Source organism: Lynx canadensis, chromosome C1 (assembly GCF_007474595.2).
Source record: "Lynx canadensis isolate LIC74 chromosome C1, mLynCan4.pri.v2, whole genome shotgun sequence".
NCBI lineage: Eukaryota > Metazoa > Chordata > Mammalia > Carnivora > Felidae > Lynx > Lynx canadensis.
The window spans coordinates 160721510-160741512 of record NC_044310.1 but is presented as its reverse complement, the minus strand read 5'-3'; the positions used below and the strand labels follow the sequence as shown (position 1 = coordinate 160741512).

At 37.8% G+C, this 20003-nt stretch overlaps 1 protein-coding gene across 2 annotated transcripts in view; it reads right to left on the bottom strand.

The window, feature by feature from the left end:
* Positions 1-904: 904 nt before the first annotated feature.
* PDK1 (pyruvate dehydrogenase kinase 1) overlaps positions 905-20003 on the bottom strand; it is a 33439-nt gene continuing 14340 nt past the window's right edge. For both annotated transcript variants that reach the window (XM_030326863.1, XM_030326862.1), the window contains 3 exons: positions 10395-10505; positions 6259-6372; positions 905-3531 (listed from right to left, as the gene is read on the bottom strand). In XM_030326863.1, the coding sequence (XP_030182723.1) occupies positions 3391-3531; positions 6259-6372; positions 10395-10505 (366 nt within the window). In that variant the 3' untranslated portion in view covers positions 905-3390. The remainder of the gene's footprint in view (positions 3532-6258; positions 6373-10394; positions 10506-20003) is intronic.

The following is a 20003-nucleotide window of genomic DNA, read 5'->3' as shown; positions in this document are numbered from 1 at the left end:
ACGAGCGAACTCAACCCTGATTACCCATCTGTTAAAAGTTCGCATTTATGACACAGCAGTTGAAGACATAACTGAAACTGGTTGGCTGATTTTTGGCTTCCTCTCTGATTCATTCACAGGCCATTCACAGGCCACAAAGGGACAGTAACTAGTAGTTTGTTTCCTGTTATTTACCTGCGGAGTTTGTTATAGAACTTGCTGGATTGGGGCACCTGGGTGGCTCAGTCGGTTAAGCGTCCGACTTTGTCTCAGGTCATGATCTCGAAGTTTTGAGTTCGAGCCCCATGTCAGGCCCTGACAGCTCAGAGCCTGGAGCCTGTTTTGGATTCTGTGTCTCCCTCTCTCTCTGCCCCTCCCCTGCTCACGCTCTGTGTCTCAAAAATAAATAAACATTAAACAAATTAAAAAAGAAAAGAACTTGCTGGATTTAACAACAAAGGGAAATTGTGGTCATATCCCATTATTCAGGAATAAGATAGGAATCTGTCTTTGACTAGATTTAGTTCTGAATTTTCAACTGGTACAGAGGGTAATACTGGTTAAATTAAGACCTTTCCTACAGTTACTTACATTGTGAAAACTTATTCAAAGGGCACATTAATATAACCTTTCAAAAATCACACAACAGAAGACCTTCACTAATGTGTCTTCTTTGCATGTTTGGACAGTGAAAATCTAGGATAACTCAAACCACACAAATTCCACCTTTTGCTTTCTCCATTAGAATACACACATTGGAGATCAAGTTCCAAAAATCTCCTCTACTGAAGATAGTGAGACTTGGGTGTAAGCCACCTAGCCACATTTTGAACGCTTATAGAACGTCGACACCTGATGATGGAAGAGATTCTAATTTAAAAAGTATATTTTTGAAAACCTAAATTGACCCAATTAATTTTCAAAATAAGAGTTAATTCATGTTTTCAGTTTATTGTCACACACAAAACATTTTATAAAATAATATGGTAGACTTCCACTTAAACATCTTCATGTAAAAACTTCAGTGCAAGAAAGTGATCACTATTAAGTATGAAGACATCTAAAGCCAGCCAGTAATTTAAGTATAGGGAGGATATTTTTGCGATTCTTCCTAAAAAATGTTGGCACATTCATTAAATGCCCAGATAATAAAAATCACTTAGTATCCACTGCTTATCCTTCAGTATATTTTTATGGCTACATGGCATCACATTAAATGCTGGTGGACGAAACAGCCCAAGAATCTAAAAACTTTTCAAGGAGCACAATGATTTGAAACCATCGAGGCGAATGCTAGCCCACAAATATTTTTGTATGTAATCTTTTGTCCATTACCACATAACAAGGTAAAAAAGTTGTTATACCTTAAAAAGAAGCTAAAGGAAAACATTTCACTTTTCCTTTAATTTTGGGTGGGGGGAGAGAAAGTGTTTTATAAGTAAAACATCAAGTTTATGTCAGTTGTACAAATGTCTTATTTAGGAAAGAGTATTTTGATTCAAAGAATTCTAAAATATTTCATCATTACAAAAAAAGTGTAATTTAAAGCTAAAAAGTTATAACACTTTTAACTAATATAAATCATCCACTAGCATATCCTATTACTTTTCACAAAATCCATAATTAAGGAACAATAGATTAGGTAAAAGATCTCTTTTTCCAACATTTGGTCGAATTAGCTAAGAACCCCTGGGCAAACCACACACTCCAAGTCTCAGGACTATCACCTCTCAAGTGAGGATCCTGGACTAACTGCCCTATTACATCCCTTCCAGTTTACAAATGTGTATAGAATTGTTAAACTAATTTAATCCTTTTGAAAGTGAGGTGTTTCGACCCAATGTAAGTTCCCCACGTTTAAGTAGTAAAGCTGTTCTTTAAACATTTAAAATCTTACCTTAAATTTATTTTCACTATATTTCCCTGTCACCTTACATGATGAGGTATGACTCACAAGGTCCTCTAACTTCATGGTCTCCCAGACTTGGCGGCTGACAGTGATCAGCGGGTAGAGCTCAGGCCCTGCCTCCCATTCTGTGCAACTCTGGACCACCCTCTGAGTCTCCAATCAAGGATGATACCACCAGCTCTGTAACTGTTTTAAGGCCCAACAGAGTTATCATAATATAGCAAAGTACTGGTAAACTACAAATTACCATATGAATGCAAAGAATTGTTACTAAGCCCTAGCTGAAGTTTTCCTGACAACAGAATCTAAACATTTCTTATAAAATATATGTTCTTTGTCAATACTTGTCCATTTATGGTTCTGATCCTTTGGTTACTTGACTGTTCTCACACAGTCAATTTGTCTCCAGCTTTTAATTATGCTTTTAATTGCACCAGGCCTGAGAGTGCTGGTCTTTTCCTGGAGTCTAGAAGTCTGACCTTTCAGTAAGTGAGAATCAAAACCTAAAGATCTCTGTTACTTTAGGAAATGTGGTATGGTCACTCACTTTAAAAGAGTGGTTTCCTAACTGGGTGAGGCATCAGACTCATCTGGGAAGCGTTTTAAAGATTGTGATTCCTGGACTCCAGCCACAGACAGTCTGATTCTGTATGTCTGGAGTAGAACCCAGAAAAGCTCTCTGTCTCAAAAGTTCCCCCAGATAATCACGATAATCTATAGTTCAATTTTGGGGACTCACTGCTTTGCCCTCAATTTCTTTTCTAGAATTTTAGCAGCTGCTAGTTTGTTTTTAGTATAAAAATTTCCCCCTGCATTAATCACAAGAAGCACATTCAGGGGAGACTGCCTACAATCTTGGCTTAGCTTCACAGGGAACTTACTACAATCCCTTGCAATGAAACTAAAAAATGATAAATCACCTTCAGAATGAAGACAGTGCAGGTAGAGGCTGAAAGGTGGCTGCTGCTTCACTAACACAGCAACTGTTTTCTGCTTCACTTAGAGTCAGTCACTGGTACATCTGAAGACTGTCTTATTACAGCTGTCATTACACACTAATGAAGGATGGCACAACTCCAAAACAGAAGGATGGCTAACTTGCTCATCAGTATTATGAAGAAAATGTTTCTAGCAGACATGAACGAAAAGTTCTTTGAAACACACACACACACACACACACACACACACACACACAGCTTTCCGTAGAAACCCAAAGACTTCCGTGCTTCTGAAGTCTACCATAAAGAGAAAAGTTGACCAAAACTACAGGTGTTTAAAAATATGCTCAATTAACTGTGAAAATATAAGTGTAAAATAGGTACGATTTCATCCTTTAGTAGCCTTGACGGACATAAATGGAATTCACTTTCCATCTATTCTACCCAAATAGTTAATTCTGAAAATAACACATGACGTATTTGGTATAATGTGGTTCTGAACATCATCCCTTCCAAATTTAATACAGAAGCCACATTTGGATTTTCCAGGTGTCCCAAACGGATCTAGGCACTGCGAAATGTTGTCATGTCTTTTGGTTCTCTGCTAGGGACGCACCAGTCATCAGCCTCGTGGTTGGTGTTGTAGTGCTTCCAGGCAGCTTTGTTATACACCGGGAGTCTTTCTATCGAGTCTGTTGACAGAGCCTGAAAGAAAGAGCAAGACTTAAAAGTCTGGCGCTTTGTTTTTAGAATCCACTATTTGAGAAAATATACAATGGCAAAAAGGTCATTACAAATTAAACAGTACTTTATTGGATTCGTATTTTACTAATCATTAACAGCATGTACATACATTATGAAACAGTGTACATATTTGAAACGCGTTATTTACTAAGTCTATTGCGCTGCTGGGTGTGCATATTGCTTTACTGTTTTGTTTGCAGTAATTGTCCAGCCAGCCTGGAAGCTGCTGGATTGAAATTTTACACAGGGAAAGGAGATGCCTCTTATAAAAACACGACCCAGACCTTGGTTAACTGAAAAAATCAGTTAAGTGTAAAAGCATAAAAATTGACATATGTACCTTAACATATAATTATACAATCATTTAATGAACTCTATTTCAATTATTTGTTAGAAGAAATAACTATTTTTTTCAGCAGCCATCCTAAAAAGATTCTCTATAAATACAAAACTATGTCTAAGGCGTCTTGGCTTTTGCTTGAAAAATTCTTGGCCTTGGGTTTGATCCTGTGTTTCTTCTCCTACCATTAAAGCCACCAATTTGTTATGGCATATGGGATTTCTGCATTGTGCATAATTCCATGTTTCCAACATACCATCACCATTAATTCACTGTTCTATTTCAGTGTCCTGTAAATCAGTGGAATCTGAGATAGACTATGTTTTTCCTGATCTGCTTCAAGTTAAGATATTTTAGCAGGAATTCAACGTTAAGCCACAGGTATTAAGATGCAGCAAATATTGAACAGGAAATCTCTTTCCGATAATGGTAAGGAAGGTCTTTGACACTGATTTTAATGATTTTATAAGATTCCTGTCTTCTATTTTTTTCCAAAGTGGAATTAAAAACCTTTCACCTATATATTCTCTTTAAATATACCAGAACTGCCAGAACCCCTTATTCTTCTGTAGGCTAGATCAAAAATGTTACATTTGCTAATAAAAATGTTACCTTCATGTCGCCCTTTTAAAGTTACTCACAATTGAGCTGGTTTGAAAAAAAAATTATTATCTTGGAAGAATTTAACCTTTTCAGATAAATTTAGTTTTTCCAATATACAGTCTTCAGCATTTCCTATAAAATAGGTGCCATCTAGTGGCCAGACCAAGAAACTTGAGTCACTATATGAGGTACCAGTGGGCTGATGGGGCTCAGTACTCTCTAACCCTGTAAAATATGCTGATCTTTGCATAAACACATGGAACATCACAGGCCAGTAGGCTAACTGCTTGTGCTCCCACAAGGTGAGCTATATGCTTACCAAGAATCACCTGTGCTTGTTCCCAAATCTGTTAGGCACTTCTATCATTGTAATTACATAATGTAATCAAGTACTAAACAAGTACTGCTTAAACAAAATGCAAAACAAGGGTGGGGGCAGGTTCTTTGAAAACTAAGATGAATGCTTTGGAAAGACTTATGAAGGAAAGTCACATAAAAATTGCCATCAAATCCGAGTCAGAAGACATCTGTAAGGGACTACATATAAATAAGAAAGGATTATGCACTTGATTGTTTCTTTGTTTAAAGAAATCAAAACAATGCATTATAAGTATAGCTTCTGCAAGAAAGACTACTGAAACTTGAATCTGCAGACTCCTATTCAAAGAAAAGACCATGGCAGTACATCAAAAAAAGATTGGTGGATCAATGTCCATTCATGTGTTTTATATTAAAATTAAACTTCTATGATATATAACTTTTTATGATTCCCCACTTCATTTTTTTAATATGAAATTTATTGTCAAATTGATTTCCATACAACACCCAGCGCTCATCCCAACAGGTGCCCTCCTCAATGCCCATTACCCACTTTCCCCTCCCTCCCACCCCCCATCAACCCTCAGTTTATTCTCAGTTTTTAAGAGTCTCTTATGGTTTGGCTCTCTCCCTCTCTAACTTTTTTTTTTTCCCCTTCCCCTCCCCCATGGCCTTCTGTTAAGTTTCTCAGGATCCACATAAGACTGAAAACATATGGTATCTGTCTTTCTCTGTATGGCTTATTTCACTTAGCATCACACTCTCCAGTTCCATCCACGTTGCTACAAAAGGCCATATTTCATTCTTTCTCATTGCCACGTAGTATTCCATTGTGTATATAAACCACAATTTCTTTATCCATTCATCAGTTGATGGACATTTAGGCTGTTTCCATAATTTGGTTATTGTTGAAAGTGCTGCTATAAACATTGGGGTACAAGTGCCTCTATGCATCAGCACTCCTGTATCCCTTGGGTAAATTCCTAGCAGTGCTGTTGCTGGGTCATAGGGTAGGTCTATTTTTAATTTTTTGAGAAACCTCCACACTGTTTTCCAGAGCGGCTGCATCAGTTTGCTTTCCCACCAACAGTGCAAGAGGGTTCCCATTTCTCCACATCCTCTCCAGCATCTATAGTCTCCTGATTTGCTCATTTTAGGCACTCTGACTAGCATGAGGTGGTATATGATTCCCCACTTCAACCTGACTTTTTTTCTAACAACCATGGTCCTGATCATTTCAGATTAGAGTGTGTCTTTTCCCATAGTCAAAGAGATCATTTGTGAATATAGATGAGATCCTACATAAAAACCACATTCTTATATTTTAATAGCAATGAGGTAAAAGAAAATTTCATTAAAGCTACATATTGGCATCTTTTCTCATAACCAAAAGAAGTATTATTAAATCAAAAAGACTATGTTATTACCTTAATGTAGATAACTGCATCTGTCCCATAACCCTCTAGAGAATATAGCTTTAGGTCTCCTTGGAAGTACTGGGCATAAAGACGTGATATGGGCAATCCATAACCAAAACCAGCCTGTTTGATGAGAAAAATGAAATTCTATTCAGAAAGCCACACAGTAAAATACTTTTCTAGTTAAAATAAATGCTTCTGAGTATCCCATGGCTATCAGAGCCTGCATGTAAGAGATCATTAATACCTAACTACTAATACTGATCAGACGGAAGCCTAGTTGGGTACTACATTAGATGACTCCCCACTGGTCATTTAAAACTCATTCTTTTTTCTGTAGAATGACTCCTGTAGATCTAGAACAGTACATTGCTTTTCTTCGCTGCCATGCTCTACAGTATCCCGTATTGCTTTCGGCAATATCACATAAAACATGTTCTTTCTCTTAGGAGCAAGAGTAGGAAAAGCTTTGTTGCAGCCTCAGAGATACATACATCTTTTGACTTCATACCATGAATTTCCAGCCTGAGTTCTGAACCTGGATAGGTCAATAATAGGTCCACTTTCCTACGCACTGACAAGTCACTTCCCTGCTTAAAAACCTACAAAGCACATCACCGCTAACACCACGCCCTACCCACCCGCCATCCCCAACCCACTGCCTTGAGATAAAATTCAAGCTTCTAAAAAGAGCTTTCAAGACCTAATCAGACCAGGTCTCTGCCTCCCACCTTCCAGTCCAGCTGAACCAAATCTCCTGCTCTTAAGTTCCTCAAACAAATGTTAGTTTTCACTTCTGTGTCTTTGTTCATCCTGTTCCCAGTATCTGGAATGGCCTTCTTTACCTGAATAAATCCTACAGATTCTTTAATGCAAAGCAAAACATTTGGACAAATGTAAAAACAGTTTTTATCACCAAGTCAGATGTTCGATGATATTCCATGTTAACACTTCAGCTAAGAGTTTCTGTGGATTCGGGAATCAGAATGCTATTAACAAATGCAGGCTCTGGCTTTACCTAACTCTACCATTTATTACTTGACTTTTCCAACCAGAGTTTCTGTTTATCCCTCCAAATCAACAACCCATTCTCCACATCACTCCTTGCCCCGGGAGGATTATATCAGTGGATCCCCCTGCCCTCTGCTTCCAGTGGGTCCAGCCAATAGGGAAGTCTGTAGGAGTTCAGGGGGAGTCAAGTCAGGATATTTATTCCTCTGCTTTCTTCCTGCTGAGTTGCTTCCCTTGGGACTGGACCACTGAGTGTAAGCAGCTGCTCTGTTACTGTCTCTTCTTCTGGGTTCTGCCAACTTCTCCTTCTCCCTTTGATTCAGGGTGGGAATAGCTCTATGCTGCCAGCCCTGGATCCCTATACTACCCCTGCCCATAGCTCTGTAATTTGTTTGCCAATATGCCTTCCTTGCATTATAATTTGAATGAGCTATTTCGTTCCTTGGTTGGGACCCTGACTGATGCATTAAATGGTCCCAGAAATAGCCTCTAGGAAACTGCACAAGCCATGTGGCTCAGGATCCCGTGGTACCTGATCTACTTGATCACCTGCCTCTACCTCAACCACACACAGGGACTCACAGGGCTTCCCCTATAAACAGTTAACAGGGAAAGAGAACACCATGGGCCTGGTGCACCCACAACCTACATGTTTGCCAGCACCAGCCAAAGTGGACTGCCCTTTCGCTACGACCCTTCTCAGAGGCAGGCCTGAAAGGTGGGCGTGAGGTGAATCCTACCAGCGGGCAGAGCTGGGAGTTCTGCAACTACAGGGACTCACAGGCAGTGGCAAGGAAGCTGGCTGGCCGGTCAGGGACTTAGAACAAAACTGGGTAACTAATGAGAAGAAGGTCTGGAAGAGAGAAATGTGGATGGTTGTCTCTGAACGGGCTTCCACTGTGAAGATATTCTGTCCATGCAGATGCCCACCAGGTGTCCACATGGAGGAAGCACTCAGTAACCAGGTAGACGAGATGGTCACACCCGTGGATGTCAAGCAGCACTTCTCCAGCTGTCCCAGTGCTGGCTTACTGGGTCTACTTACAAAGTGGCTGTGACACGAGGAGGGAAGCTATGTAAGAGCCTAATGGTGGTCTTAGCCTTGGTAAGTCTATGTCGATGTACAGAGAAGCCTGTGCCACGCCACACCTCTTGTTTTCTTAAAAATTCACGTAAGTGTTGCATCCTAAATAACAAACACTTATACGGCATTTACTACATGCCAGGCACCATAAAAAGTAATTCTACGTATATTAACTCAATCCTCACAATAACTTGATTTTTAAAGTTAGGAAAACTACAGCATTAAAAGTTCAATAATTTTCTCAAAGCTATACAGCCAGGATAGAGTGGAGTGGGGAAGGGAATCAGACAGTTTTGATCCAGAGTCTGGACTGGTATTCTATGCCACTCTTCATAAAAATTCTACAATAGTTATTACAAAGCGGTATAGCTAAGAATCTAAGAAGATGCTCCTGTTTATTATTTGACCATGTCTGCCTGTTGGCACATGGATGCACATGTATCTCAATTTGAGAAGCACATCCCTAGAGTAATCATTTTAAAAGTATGGTAAGAACATGAACTATATTACAGTTGTAATGACAGAATCTGTGCTGTGTAACAAGTAAAACTGTTAGAATAAAGTCCTTCTAGGAACTTCTTAGAAAGAACCTAAAATAGATCCATCTGGTACTGTATGTCATCATGTTACTGCATAACCCTAATGCATATGTCAGAGAAGTTTTAAAGCCCAGAAGAACAGCTCTTCCAGAGTTACAGGTCAGAGATTTGGCAAAGTGCTTTTCTAGGGGTTAGAGGACAAGGATGGAACCAGTTCAAAAGCCGATCACATTATATCTGAAAATAGGTAGCTGAGATCAATAAAAACTACCATCACAACAAAAATAATTTGAGCCTTTTCCAGGCTGGTGATTAGATGATCAGCCTCTAGTCTTTTTTTTGAGTCTAGAATATGAGTTCTTTCTAATTATCAGTACTTGAGGAAAAAGAAATCAACACTGAAGATTAAATCAGTGTTGGCCAAATGCTAGTAAAACCAGTAATTTAGTCTTCACATTAGACATGGTGTATCAAAACATGGCTAACCACATGAACACTACTGACACATCACTATCAAGTGAGGCAACGAGAACTGTAAAACAATACTTTGTCTTGTGCTCTTTTCTCTTAAAAAAATTTTTTTTGGGGCACCTGGGTGGCTCAGTTGGCTGAGCGTCCAATCAGCTCAGGTCATGATCTTGGCGGTTTGTGAGTTCGAGCCCCATGTTGGGCTTGTGCTGACAGCTCAGAGCCTGAAGCCTGCTTTGGATTCTGTCTCCTCCTCTCTTTGCCCCTCTCATGCTCATGCTCTGTCTCTCTCTGTCTCTCAATAATAAATAAACATTAAAAAAATTTTTTTTAATAAATAAAAAATTAAAAAATTTTTTTAATGTTTTAAAATTTACTTTTGAGAGAAAGAGACACAGAGTGAGCAGGGGAGGGGCAGACAGAGAGAGGGAGACACAGAATCCGAAGCAGTCTCCAGGCTCTGAGCTGTCAACACAAGCCTGACGTTGGGCTCAAACTCACGAACTGTGAGATCATGACCTGAGCCGAAGTCAGACGCTCAACTGACCAAACCACCCAGGCGCCCCATGTCTTGTGCTCTTTTCAATCAAAAGAAGAAACCAGGGGCGCCTGGGTGGCTCAGTCGGTTGAGCGTCCGACTTCAGCTCAGGTCACGATCTCACGGTCCGGGGGTTCGAGCCCCGCGTCGGGCTCTGGGCTGACGGCTTGGAGCCCGGAGCCGGCTTCCGATTCTGTGTCTCCCTCTCTCTCTGCCCCTCCCCCGTTCATGCTCTGTCTCTCTCTGTCTCAAAAATAAATAAACGTTAAAAAAAAAAAAAAAAAAAGAAGAAGAAACCAGCCAAAGGCTGTTTAAATTTAGAGGAAAGTGTTTTTCTATTAGCTTCCTTTCTTCCTTAGGGGTACCCTACACAAGTGCTTACCTGATTTATTTGGTAATTTATTTGGTACTTATTTTATTTTTTTGGCAATTCACAAAAACACACTTCATTCTTTCTTTTCTTTTCTTTTTCTTTTTTGTACTTCACTATTTCTTGATCACATACCAGGGGCACTGCTCGAGATGTCTCAACACGAGGCCGGGGTGCAGTTGAGTACATGTAGTTGAAGAGTCTGTCAATTTTCCTCAAAGGAACACCACCTCCTCGGTCACTCATCTACGGTGAGAAAGGATCATGCCCTATGACCAAGTCCCATAAACAGCAAAACACCAACACACAACTGCTGGCTGGAGAATACTGCTTTTCAAAAACAAGTACCATGCAATCCAAGTTACGAGTGTAAGCAGTTTCCTCACTGGTAGACTTCATACAACTCCTCCAGTATGGACAATTCTAACACATAACAAACTCCATCACAATACAGAGTCAATGCTGTGGCTCTGTATATTTACTCAAGTCACACACAAACAGTACAGTGGGAACAGGATGGGGCATAAACTAAGTCTATCTTGGATGTAACAATAAATTTGTTAATCCTTTCTGGTGGGTGGTTTGACAATCAGATTCAAAATGCATGTACACTTTGACCCAACAGTGCTTTCCCTAGAAGTATGCGAAGTATGTATGAGGATACCCATCACAGCGCTATGCAGAATAGCTAAAAGTGGATTACAATCTACAGTCCTCCGCTCTACCAACTGAGCTATCGAAGTCTCCCCTAAGTGGATTACAATCTTAATAGAGGACTATTTAAGTAAACTAATGCACATTCTAAAATAGAATACTATTGAGCCATTACATATAATGTAGAACTGTATATACTGGCATGAAAGAGGTCCACAAGACATTGTTCAGCTGCACAGAACCCCAGACAGCTTTCTGGTGAGTTTTTAAAGTATACTGGTCTTTATATTGTTCTAATGTCATTTCTCAACTCAAATCATACGGTAGGTGGAATTTAGTAATTTATTTACAGACTATTTCATTCTGTTTCCTTCATAGTTAACACGGTCTTATTTCCTATTTATAGTTTACATTCTCATCTATTACAGTTATTTTCTTTCGTCACAAAATCTAAATTTACTATCTATGACATTATACAGTTGTCATAAACAAATCTGCTTTAACATATGTGTGTATATGAATGAATGAACAAATGAATAGATAGACAGACAGAGAGATAGTGCTGAATGGTTAAAAAGTCACTAGGCTAGGGATGTCTGGCTGGCTTGATTGGTAAAGCATCCTGACTCTTGATCTCAGGGTCGTGAGTTGGAGCCCCATGCTGGGTGCAGAGATACTTAAAAAGGAAAAAAAATAAAAGTAAAGACTTGGTCACAAATAAGTTTAAAAGCACGTTATTAAAAAAAAAGTCAATAGGCTAGATGGCTTATAGTTGAGTTTTTATATGATCTTTAAATATCTTTACAGTATGTATATATACTACTTTCATAATAAAAGTTACATAGATATTTTAATTTTTAAAATAAAAATCTGCTTTGAAATACCATTGGATGGCTTGCCTTTGATATATCTACAATTAGAAAATTACAATATAAGGCAAAAATATATAAAGACTTTAATCAGAACCTGTATGTACACGTGCTTGAAATTGTTCTTGGCTTTGAATTCAAAGCCCAGTGATGAGATTTATTTTAGTAAGATTAATAAAGAGCTCTGAGAATTTTCTGAGATCCATCAATTTGTTAATTACTCATTCTTTAATGCTCTGCTGCACGTTTGCTGGTAACATGACTAAGAAGCGTGGGTGTTCCATAAATATTAACTAAATATATTAGAATAGATATTACGATTAAAAGGTAGACTTCAATAAATACTTCCTGGTTTTCCTTAACCTTTGGCCAGACAGATTATAGCAATCTTGTAGGAAGCAAGAAGTGATTTCTAGCCAGAGGCCAGTATTAGAAAAGCAGAGAGCTGAGCATAAAGGACAGAGGTGACTTTGAGAAGTGTCATCTTATTAGAGGTGAAGGGGGTAAATTAAGCCATAGGAATGTAGTTAAAAACTGAGAAAGGTAACCCCTTTTTGTTTTGCAGCCAAAAACATAATAAACTGGAACCAGCAGATTTTTAAAGTGGTCAAAAGAGTTTCCAAGAGAATTGTACCAAATGACATTACACCAGAGTATTTGAGTTCTGTGGAAAAAGGGATGGAGGGATTAATAGTAGAGAAGGGCAGACGGTTGGTCAGTACATATTTAAGAATGGAAGACTGACAACAAATATATTGAGAAAGATGTGAAAATTAAAAATTTCTGATTAAGATAATTTGAAGAAAAAAAATCTAGAATCATGGGAACAAACCTACATAAAGGAAATATCAAGAGATTATGAAAGAGATCATGGTGTAGAGTAACGTCAACAAAAAGGCTTAGAAAGAGAAGTCTGGCAATTATGTTAAAAGTTTTCTCTTTAGTGTGTGAAATCACCACATCTCAATGTCATCTAACCAAGAGTTACTATCCCTAACTTCCTGTTTCCAATAACACTGGCCTCCCTGGGCTAATTCACGTGAATTTCAGGTCCAAGGGAAATGAACCACTACTAACTTGATGACAGCTCTAAAGGAAAGAGATTTATTAACCCTAAACTCACCCAGAGCTCCTGAAGTTTCTTACTCAAGAGCTTACAATGTCAAGTTTGTAAAATCACCAACAGGGTATGAACCAAGACATTTACATTTTAATTTAAAAGATGTGGTTGTGGGGCGCCTGGGTGGCGCAGTTGGTTAAGCATCCGACTTCACCCAGGTCACGATCTCGCGGTCCGTGGGTTCGAGCCCCGCGTCGGGCTCTGGGCTGATGGCTCAGAGCCTGGAGCCTGCTTCCGATTCTGTGTCTCCCTCTCTCTCTGCCCCTCCCCCGTTCATGCTCTGTCTCTCTCTGTCCCAAAAATAAATAAAATTTGAAAAAAAAAAAAAATTAAAAGATGTGGTTGTAACATTTATGTTATTTACTGAATACAGCATAAACATCAAATCTGAAAGAGCAGCTCCATTCGAATGCTGGAAAAAAACAATTGTCTCACAGGATTCTTAGCAGAGAAAAAAGGTGAAAAATGTCAAAAATTTGAATAAGCTAAAAGAATGGGATAAAGACTATATAGGGGCACCTGGGGGGCTCACTCAGGAACCGGCCTCTTAATTTTGGCTCAGTTCATGAGACCGAGTCACACACCGGCCTCTGCAATGACAGCGCAGAGCCTGCCTGGGATTCTTTCTCTCTCTCTGCCCCTCCCCTGCTCTCTCTCTCTCTCTCAAAATAAATAAACATTAAAAAAAAAAGACTATATAAAAACTCAACTTTAAGCCATCCTGTGGACTTTTTAATACATATCATTCAGCATTATTTTTCTCTCTACATATCTGTATAAATATGTTAAAAGCAGACCTTGAGCCTGAAAATCTAGTATTAGTGATAGGGATGAAAACTCTACTGAAGAAAATTAAAGCAAGCATTTAATAGGAGTAGAGATAACAGGAGCAGGTGCAGTCAAGTGACTATGCCTAATATGGGTAGAGTTTTTAGAGACCTCTAGAACAGTCTGTTCAAGACCCTTATGAGCCTTTCTTTTAAAAAAAAAAAAAAGTTTATTGAAATAATTCACATGCCATAAAATTCACCTATGTAAAATGTAAAAGCTGAATGGTTTTTAATACAGTCACAGATATGTACAACCATCACCACAAATTTTAGATTATTTTCATTACTTCAAAAAGAAATCCTGGACTCTTTACTGATCACACTCCTAAGAAAACACTAGTCTATTTCTTGTCTTTATACATTTGCCCACTTTGGACATTTCACATATATAGAATTGTATGTGTTTTTTGTGATTGGTTTCTTTTACTTAGTGTCATCTTTCCAGTGTTGTAGCAGCCATGTTGTAGCAGATACCAATACTTCATTCCTTTTATGGCCCAATAATATTCCATTATGTGGCTATATCACATTTTGTTGATCTGTTTTTTAGTTGATGGACATCTGGGCCATTTCCAGTTTTTGGCTATTATGAATAATGCTGCTATGAACCTTCTTGTATAAGTTTTAGCTTGAGTATCTGTTCTCAGTCCTTTGGTGTATATACCTAGGAATGGAACTGCCAGGTCATTATAAAGCTTTCTTTACACCAAAGAGACAGATTCCCCAAACAGAGCCTGTCCACCAGCACAGGACAAATCTCTGCTAAGTGTCTAAGACCTCAGTGAATCTTGATCTATGCTATGATGGATGACCACAAGTGAAAGAAAACAGCTACAGACCAACATGTAAAAACACATGAAAGAGAAACAGAAAAAGGTATGAGAAAGACGATACTGTAGCACAACTGAGGCTCCAAAGCAGAAGACATGTGGGACTTACTTTGAATCAAGTAAACCTTAATGAGCAAATAGCTGACACACAACCGAAAAATAGACATACTTTAGCATCTGGGCTGAAAAAAAGTGATGCATTCCCATTACATTTTTAGCACACAGATGGTATTTGCCATATATTTATTTGTGTCTCACTCTTTTTAAATGAACAGCCAAGAGAGATAAACAGAAAAAAGAAATTCAGAGGGAAAAGTGTAGAGAGTTAAGGTATACTAATTAAAAAAATTTTTTTTAAATGTTTATTTATTTTTGAAAGAGAGACAGAGACAGAGCACGAGTGGGGTAGGAGTAGAGAAAGGGAGACACCAAATCAGGCTCCAGGCTCTGAGCTGTCAGCATACAGCCTGATGCAGGGCTCAAACCCATGAATAGCGAGATCATGACCTGAGCCGAAGTTGGACACTCAAGCGACTGAGCCACCCAGGCGCCCAGCATACTAATTTTTTTAAAAAATACAGCTATTATTACTACCCTCAGAGTGATAATAGAAGATAAAACTGAAACAGAATGCTCTAAAAAAGGAATAATAAAAAATAAAGAGTTCCTGGAAATTTACAATAAGATCATGGAAATGAAAATTCAATAGAAGAGTTGGAAATTCAAAGTCAAGGACATCTCACAGAGTAGAATGAAAAGTTTAAAGAGATAAAAAGCAGGAGAAAAGGATAAGGAAAATCAGAGATCAATTCATGAAGACCAGCATCCTCCAAATAAGACTATCAAAAAGTGAAGCAGTAGGGAAGAAAGTGCTAAGGACACAATGGAAATTCTAAGGGCCCGGACCAATGAGTAAGAAAAAACCCACACCAAGTCACATCATTATGAAATTTCAGAACAGAGCTGAAGAAAAGATCTTAAAAGCTTCAGTTAAAACAAACAAAACAATAAAGCCTGACATCTAAAACTGGGCCTGTATGAAGGAACAGGAAATGGAATAAGCAAAAGTCTTCTCAAAAAGAATAGCAAGAGGGACATCAGCAAAAATTGTAGAAAAAGGAGTCTCTCATCCATGAAAGCACCAAGAAAAAGGCAAATACTGTCAGAATCAAATTTGTTCAGAACTCCAGAAATTAACCAAAGGTTTGCAGCAACTTAGGGAACACTTAGGCAAAACAAAACCAGTGGACTCTGTGGTGTTTTAACTTGGCTTATTCCCACCCCCATCTCCACTCCCATCAGTAACATGCAATCAGAGTGAAACTGGCATCCTGGCAGCCACTGGGAAGGCTATCTTTCTTTGGCCTGATTTTGAGCTCCCCAGTGCAAAATGTCTTGTATACACCCACCCCTGATCCTCAGAAATATGTCAAAAACAATTAGAGATAATTGATTAACCTGAAGTTTGCCTAAAGCCATGTACAACAGTTAAGGCAAACAATAAATTAACTAAAAACCTTAATAGGAAAAGCTAGGGAATGAGATGTCTTTAGGGGCTTACAAAAGCTCAGGGATATCCTGGGAATCTAGAAGGTCATGCTTATGTGCAGGGCTATGTTCACGTTCAGGAAAGGTTTCATCTCTGACTGACCTTGAGGTTCTGTATAAGCAGGACCTAAAGGTTAATTTGAAGTTGTCAACTGCTGGGTTGAGTGTCAAAAGTGTGCCCCAATATACACACAGAGCCCCTTTACAAAGAGTGGAAGACAGCAGGTATTTAAGGAACTCTCAGTCCAATCATAAGTTGATCACTAAGCTAACCAAGTATATGTGGCCATACACATTACAGAATAAAGACTTTACAGAAATAGTTTAAACAGTCACTAAACAAACAAAACAACCAATCTTTGGGAGAGGGTAAGTATGTGATCTTCAGAGTTGTCACATTATGTTATTTTGAATGTCTAATTTTCAATAGAAATTACAAGAGATGCAAAGAAAAATGTATGGCCCATGCACAGGGGAAAAAACGGAATCAAGAGACACTATATCTGAGGAAACTAATGACTTTAAGTCAGCTATTTTAAATATTTTGAAAGAACTAAAGGAAACCATTTTAAAAGTACTGAAGTTAGAAGATGATATCTCCCCAAATAGAGAACAGCAATAAAAAATATATATAAATTATATAAGAGAACCAAACTGAAATTCAAGAGTTGAGAAGTATAACTGAAATGAAAAATTCACAAGAGCTCAATAGCAAATTTGAACATGTGGAAAAAAGAATCAGTGATAGTGAAGATAACTCAATTGAAATTATCCAGTCTGAGAAACAGAAAGAAAAAAAAAATAAAGAAAATGAAAAAAAAAAAAAAAAAAAGAAGAAGAAAAAAAAAATGTGTCAGAGACCAGAGACCTGTGTACCTTATCAAGTGTACCAAGATGTACCAGAAATCCCAGCAGAAGAGGAGATGGAAGAGGGGGCAGAAAGAACATCTTAAGAAATGAAGGCAAAATACTTCCCAATTTTGATTAAAATGATGATTTTCATCAAGGTGCCTGGGTGGCTCAGTCGGTTGAGCGTCCAACTCTTGATTTTGGCTCAGGTCATGGTCTCATGGTTTGTGGGATCGAGCCCCAAAACAGGCTTTGCACTGTCAACATGGAGCTTGCTTGGGATTCTCTCTCTCCTTCTCTCTCTGTCCCTACCTACTCAAGCTTTTGCTCTCTCACTCTCTGAAAGTAAATAAACTTAAAAAAAAAAAAAGATGATGTTCATCAAATGCCAAGTATAATGAACTCAAATAGATCCATACCTGGACAAATCATAATAAAACTGTCAAAAACCAAGAAGAATCTTGAAAGCAGCAAGAGAAGTGATTCATCACATACAAAAGATCCTAAAAAGATTAACAACTGATTTCTCATCAGAAACTGGGGAGACCAGAGGCAGTAGGATTAACATATTTAAAGTGCTGAAAAAAAAGTATTAACCAAAAAATCCTATATTTAGCTAAACTGTTCTTCAAAAATGAAAGAGAAATTAAGACATTCTCAAGTAAGCAAAAACTGAGAGAGTTCATCACTGGTAGACCTGCTCTATAAAGAAATACTAAAGAGAGGGGCGCCTGGGTGGCGCAGTTGGTTAGGCGTTCGACTTCAGCCAGGTCACGATCTCGCAGTCCGTGAGTTCGAGCCCCGCGTCGGGCTCTGGGCTGATGGCTCAGAGCCTGGAGCCTGTTTCCGATTCTGTGTCTCCCTCTCTCTCTGCCCCTCCCCCGTTCATGCTCTGTCTCTCTCTGTCCCAAAAATAAATAAACGTTGAAAAGAAATACTAAAGAGATTCCTTTAGCCTGAAATGAAAGAACATTAGACAATAACTAAAATCCACATGAAGAAATAAAGAGCACCAGGAAAAAGAATTACATAGGTAAATCTAAAAGATAGTATGTGTGTATTTTTTGCGTGTAACTGTTTTCTCCTACCTTATTTAAAAGACAATTTCAGAAAGGAATAATTATAAATCTGTGTAGATGAACACACAATGTATAAAAATGTATGTTTTATGACAATAACAGTACAGAGGATGGGGAGGGGGAAGGAATAGACCTATACAGGAACAAAGTATGTCTATACTATTGAAATTAAGTTGGTATTAATCTGAACTGAATCTGAATTGTTATAAATAAATCACTATATTAATTGTAATCCTGGGACAACACCAAGAAAATAACTCAAAGAAATATAAAAAGAAACAAGAAGGAAATTAAAATGGTACACCAGAAAGTATCATTTGAACAAAAAAAGGCATCAGTAATACAGAAATAAAAAATCAAAGAGACGTAAGATATATACAAAACAAATGACAAAATGGCAAACATAAATTCTATATTAACAATAATTATGTTAAATGTAACTGACTTGAACACTCCAATTAAAAGATGGACACTGGCTGACTGGATTAAAAAAAAAGCATAATCTAACCATATGTTGTCTAGAAGAGACACACTTTAGATTCAAAGACACAAATAGGCTAAAAGGAAAATCTTGGAAAAAGATACGCTACGGAAACAGAAACCAAAAGAAAGCTGGAGTGGTTATACTAATATCAGATAAAAATACACTTTAAGACAAAAATTATTATCAGAGACCAAGATGGACATTTTACAATGATAAAAGATGAATACATCAAGAAGATATAAAATCATAAACATATATACACTTAACCTCAGAGCTCCAAAATGCATAAAGCAGAAACTGACAGAATTGAAAGGAGAAATAGACAAGTCAACCATAGTAGTTGGAGACTTTAATACCCCACTTTCAATAACAGATATGACAACTAGATAGCAGATCAACAAGAAAATAGAAGATTTGAGTAACATTATAAACCAATTAGGCCTAACAACTATCTATAGAACACTCTATCCAACAATAGCAGAATACACATTTTCTCAAAAGTACACATGAAACACTTCCCAGGATAGACAATATGTTAGCCATAAAACAAGTCTCAATAAATGTTAAAGGACTGAAATCATACAAACTGTATTTCTAACCACAATGGAATGAAATTAGATGTCAATAACAGAACAAAATGTGGGAATTAACAAATATATATAAATTAAACAACATACTCCTAAAGAAACAATGGGTCAAAGAAGAAATCACAAGAGAAATTAGAAAATACTTTGAGATGAATAAAAATGAAAACACACCATAAAAAACTTATGGGATATGGGGCGCCTGGGTGGCTAGTTGGTTAAGCCATCTGACTTCAGCTCAGGTCATGATCTCACAGTTTGTGAGTTTGAGCCCCATGTCAGGCTCTGTGCTGACAGCTCAGAGCCTGGAGCCTGCTTCAGATCCTGTGTCTCCCTTTCTCTCTGCACCCCTCCCCTGCTTGTGCTCTCTCTCTCTCTGCCTTTCAAAAATGAATAAATGTTAAAAAAATAAAATAAAACAAAAAACTTATGGGATAGAAAGAAAGCAGTACTTAGAGGAAAATGTATAGCTATAAAAGGTCTCAAATCAATAACCTAAAATCCACCTTAAGAAATTTAAAAAAAAGCAAACACAAAACAAAACAAAAAAAAAAGAACTAAAAAAAAGCAAAATAACTCAAAAGCAAGGAAAAGAAAGAAATAACAAACATGAGAGTAGAAATTAATGAAATAAAGTATAGAAAAACAATGGCAAAAACTCAACAAAAGTTTTGTTTTTTTGGAAAGATTAACAAAATTGACAAGCTTTTAGCAAGACTGACCAAGAAAAAAGGGAGAACTCAAATTGATGAAGTCAAGAATGAAAGTGGGGACATTACTACCAATCCTACAAAAATAAAAAGGATTATGAGGAAATACTATGAATAATTCTATGCCAACAAATTAAACAACCTAGGTGAAATGGACAAATTCTTAGAAAGGCCTAAAGTATCGAAA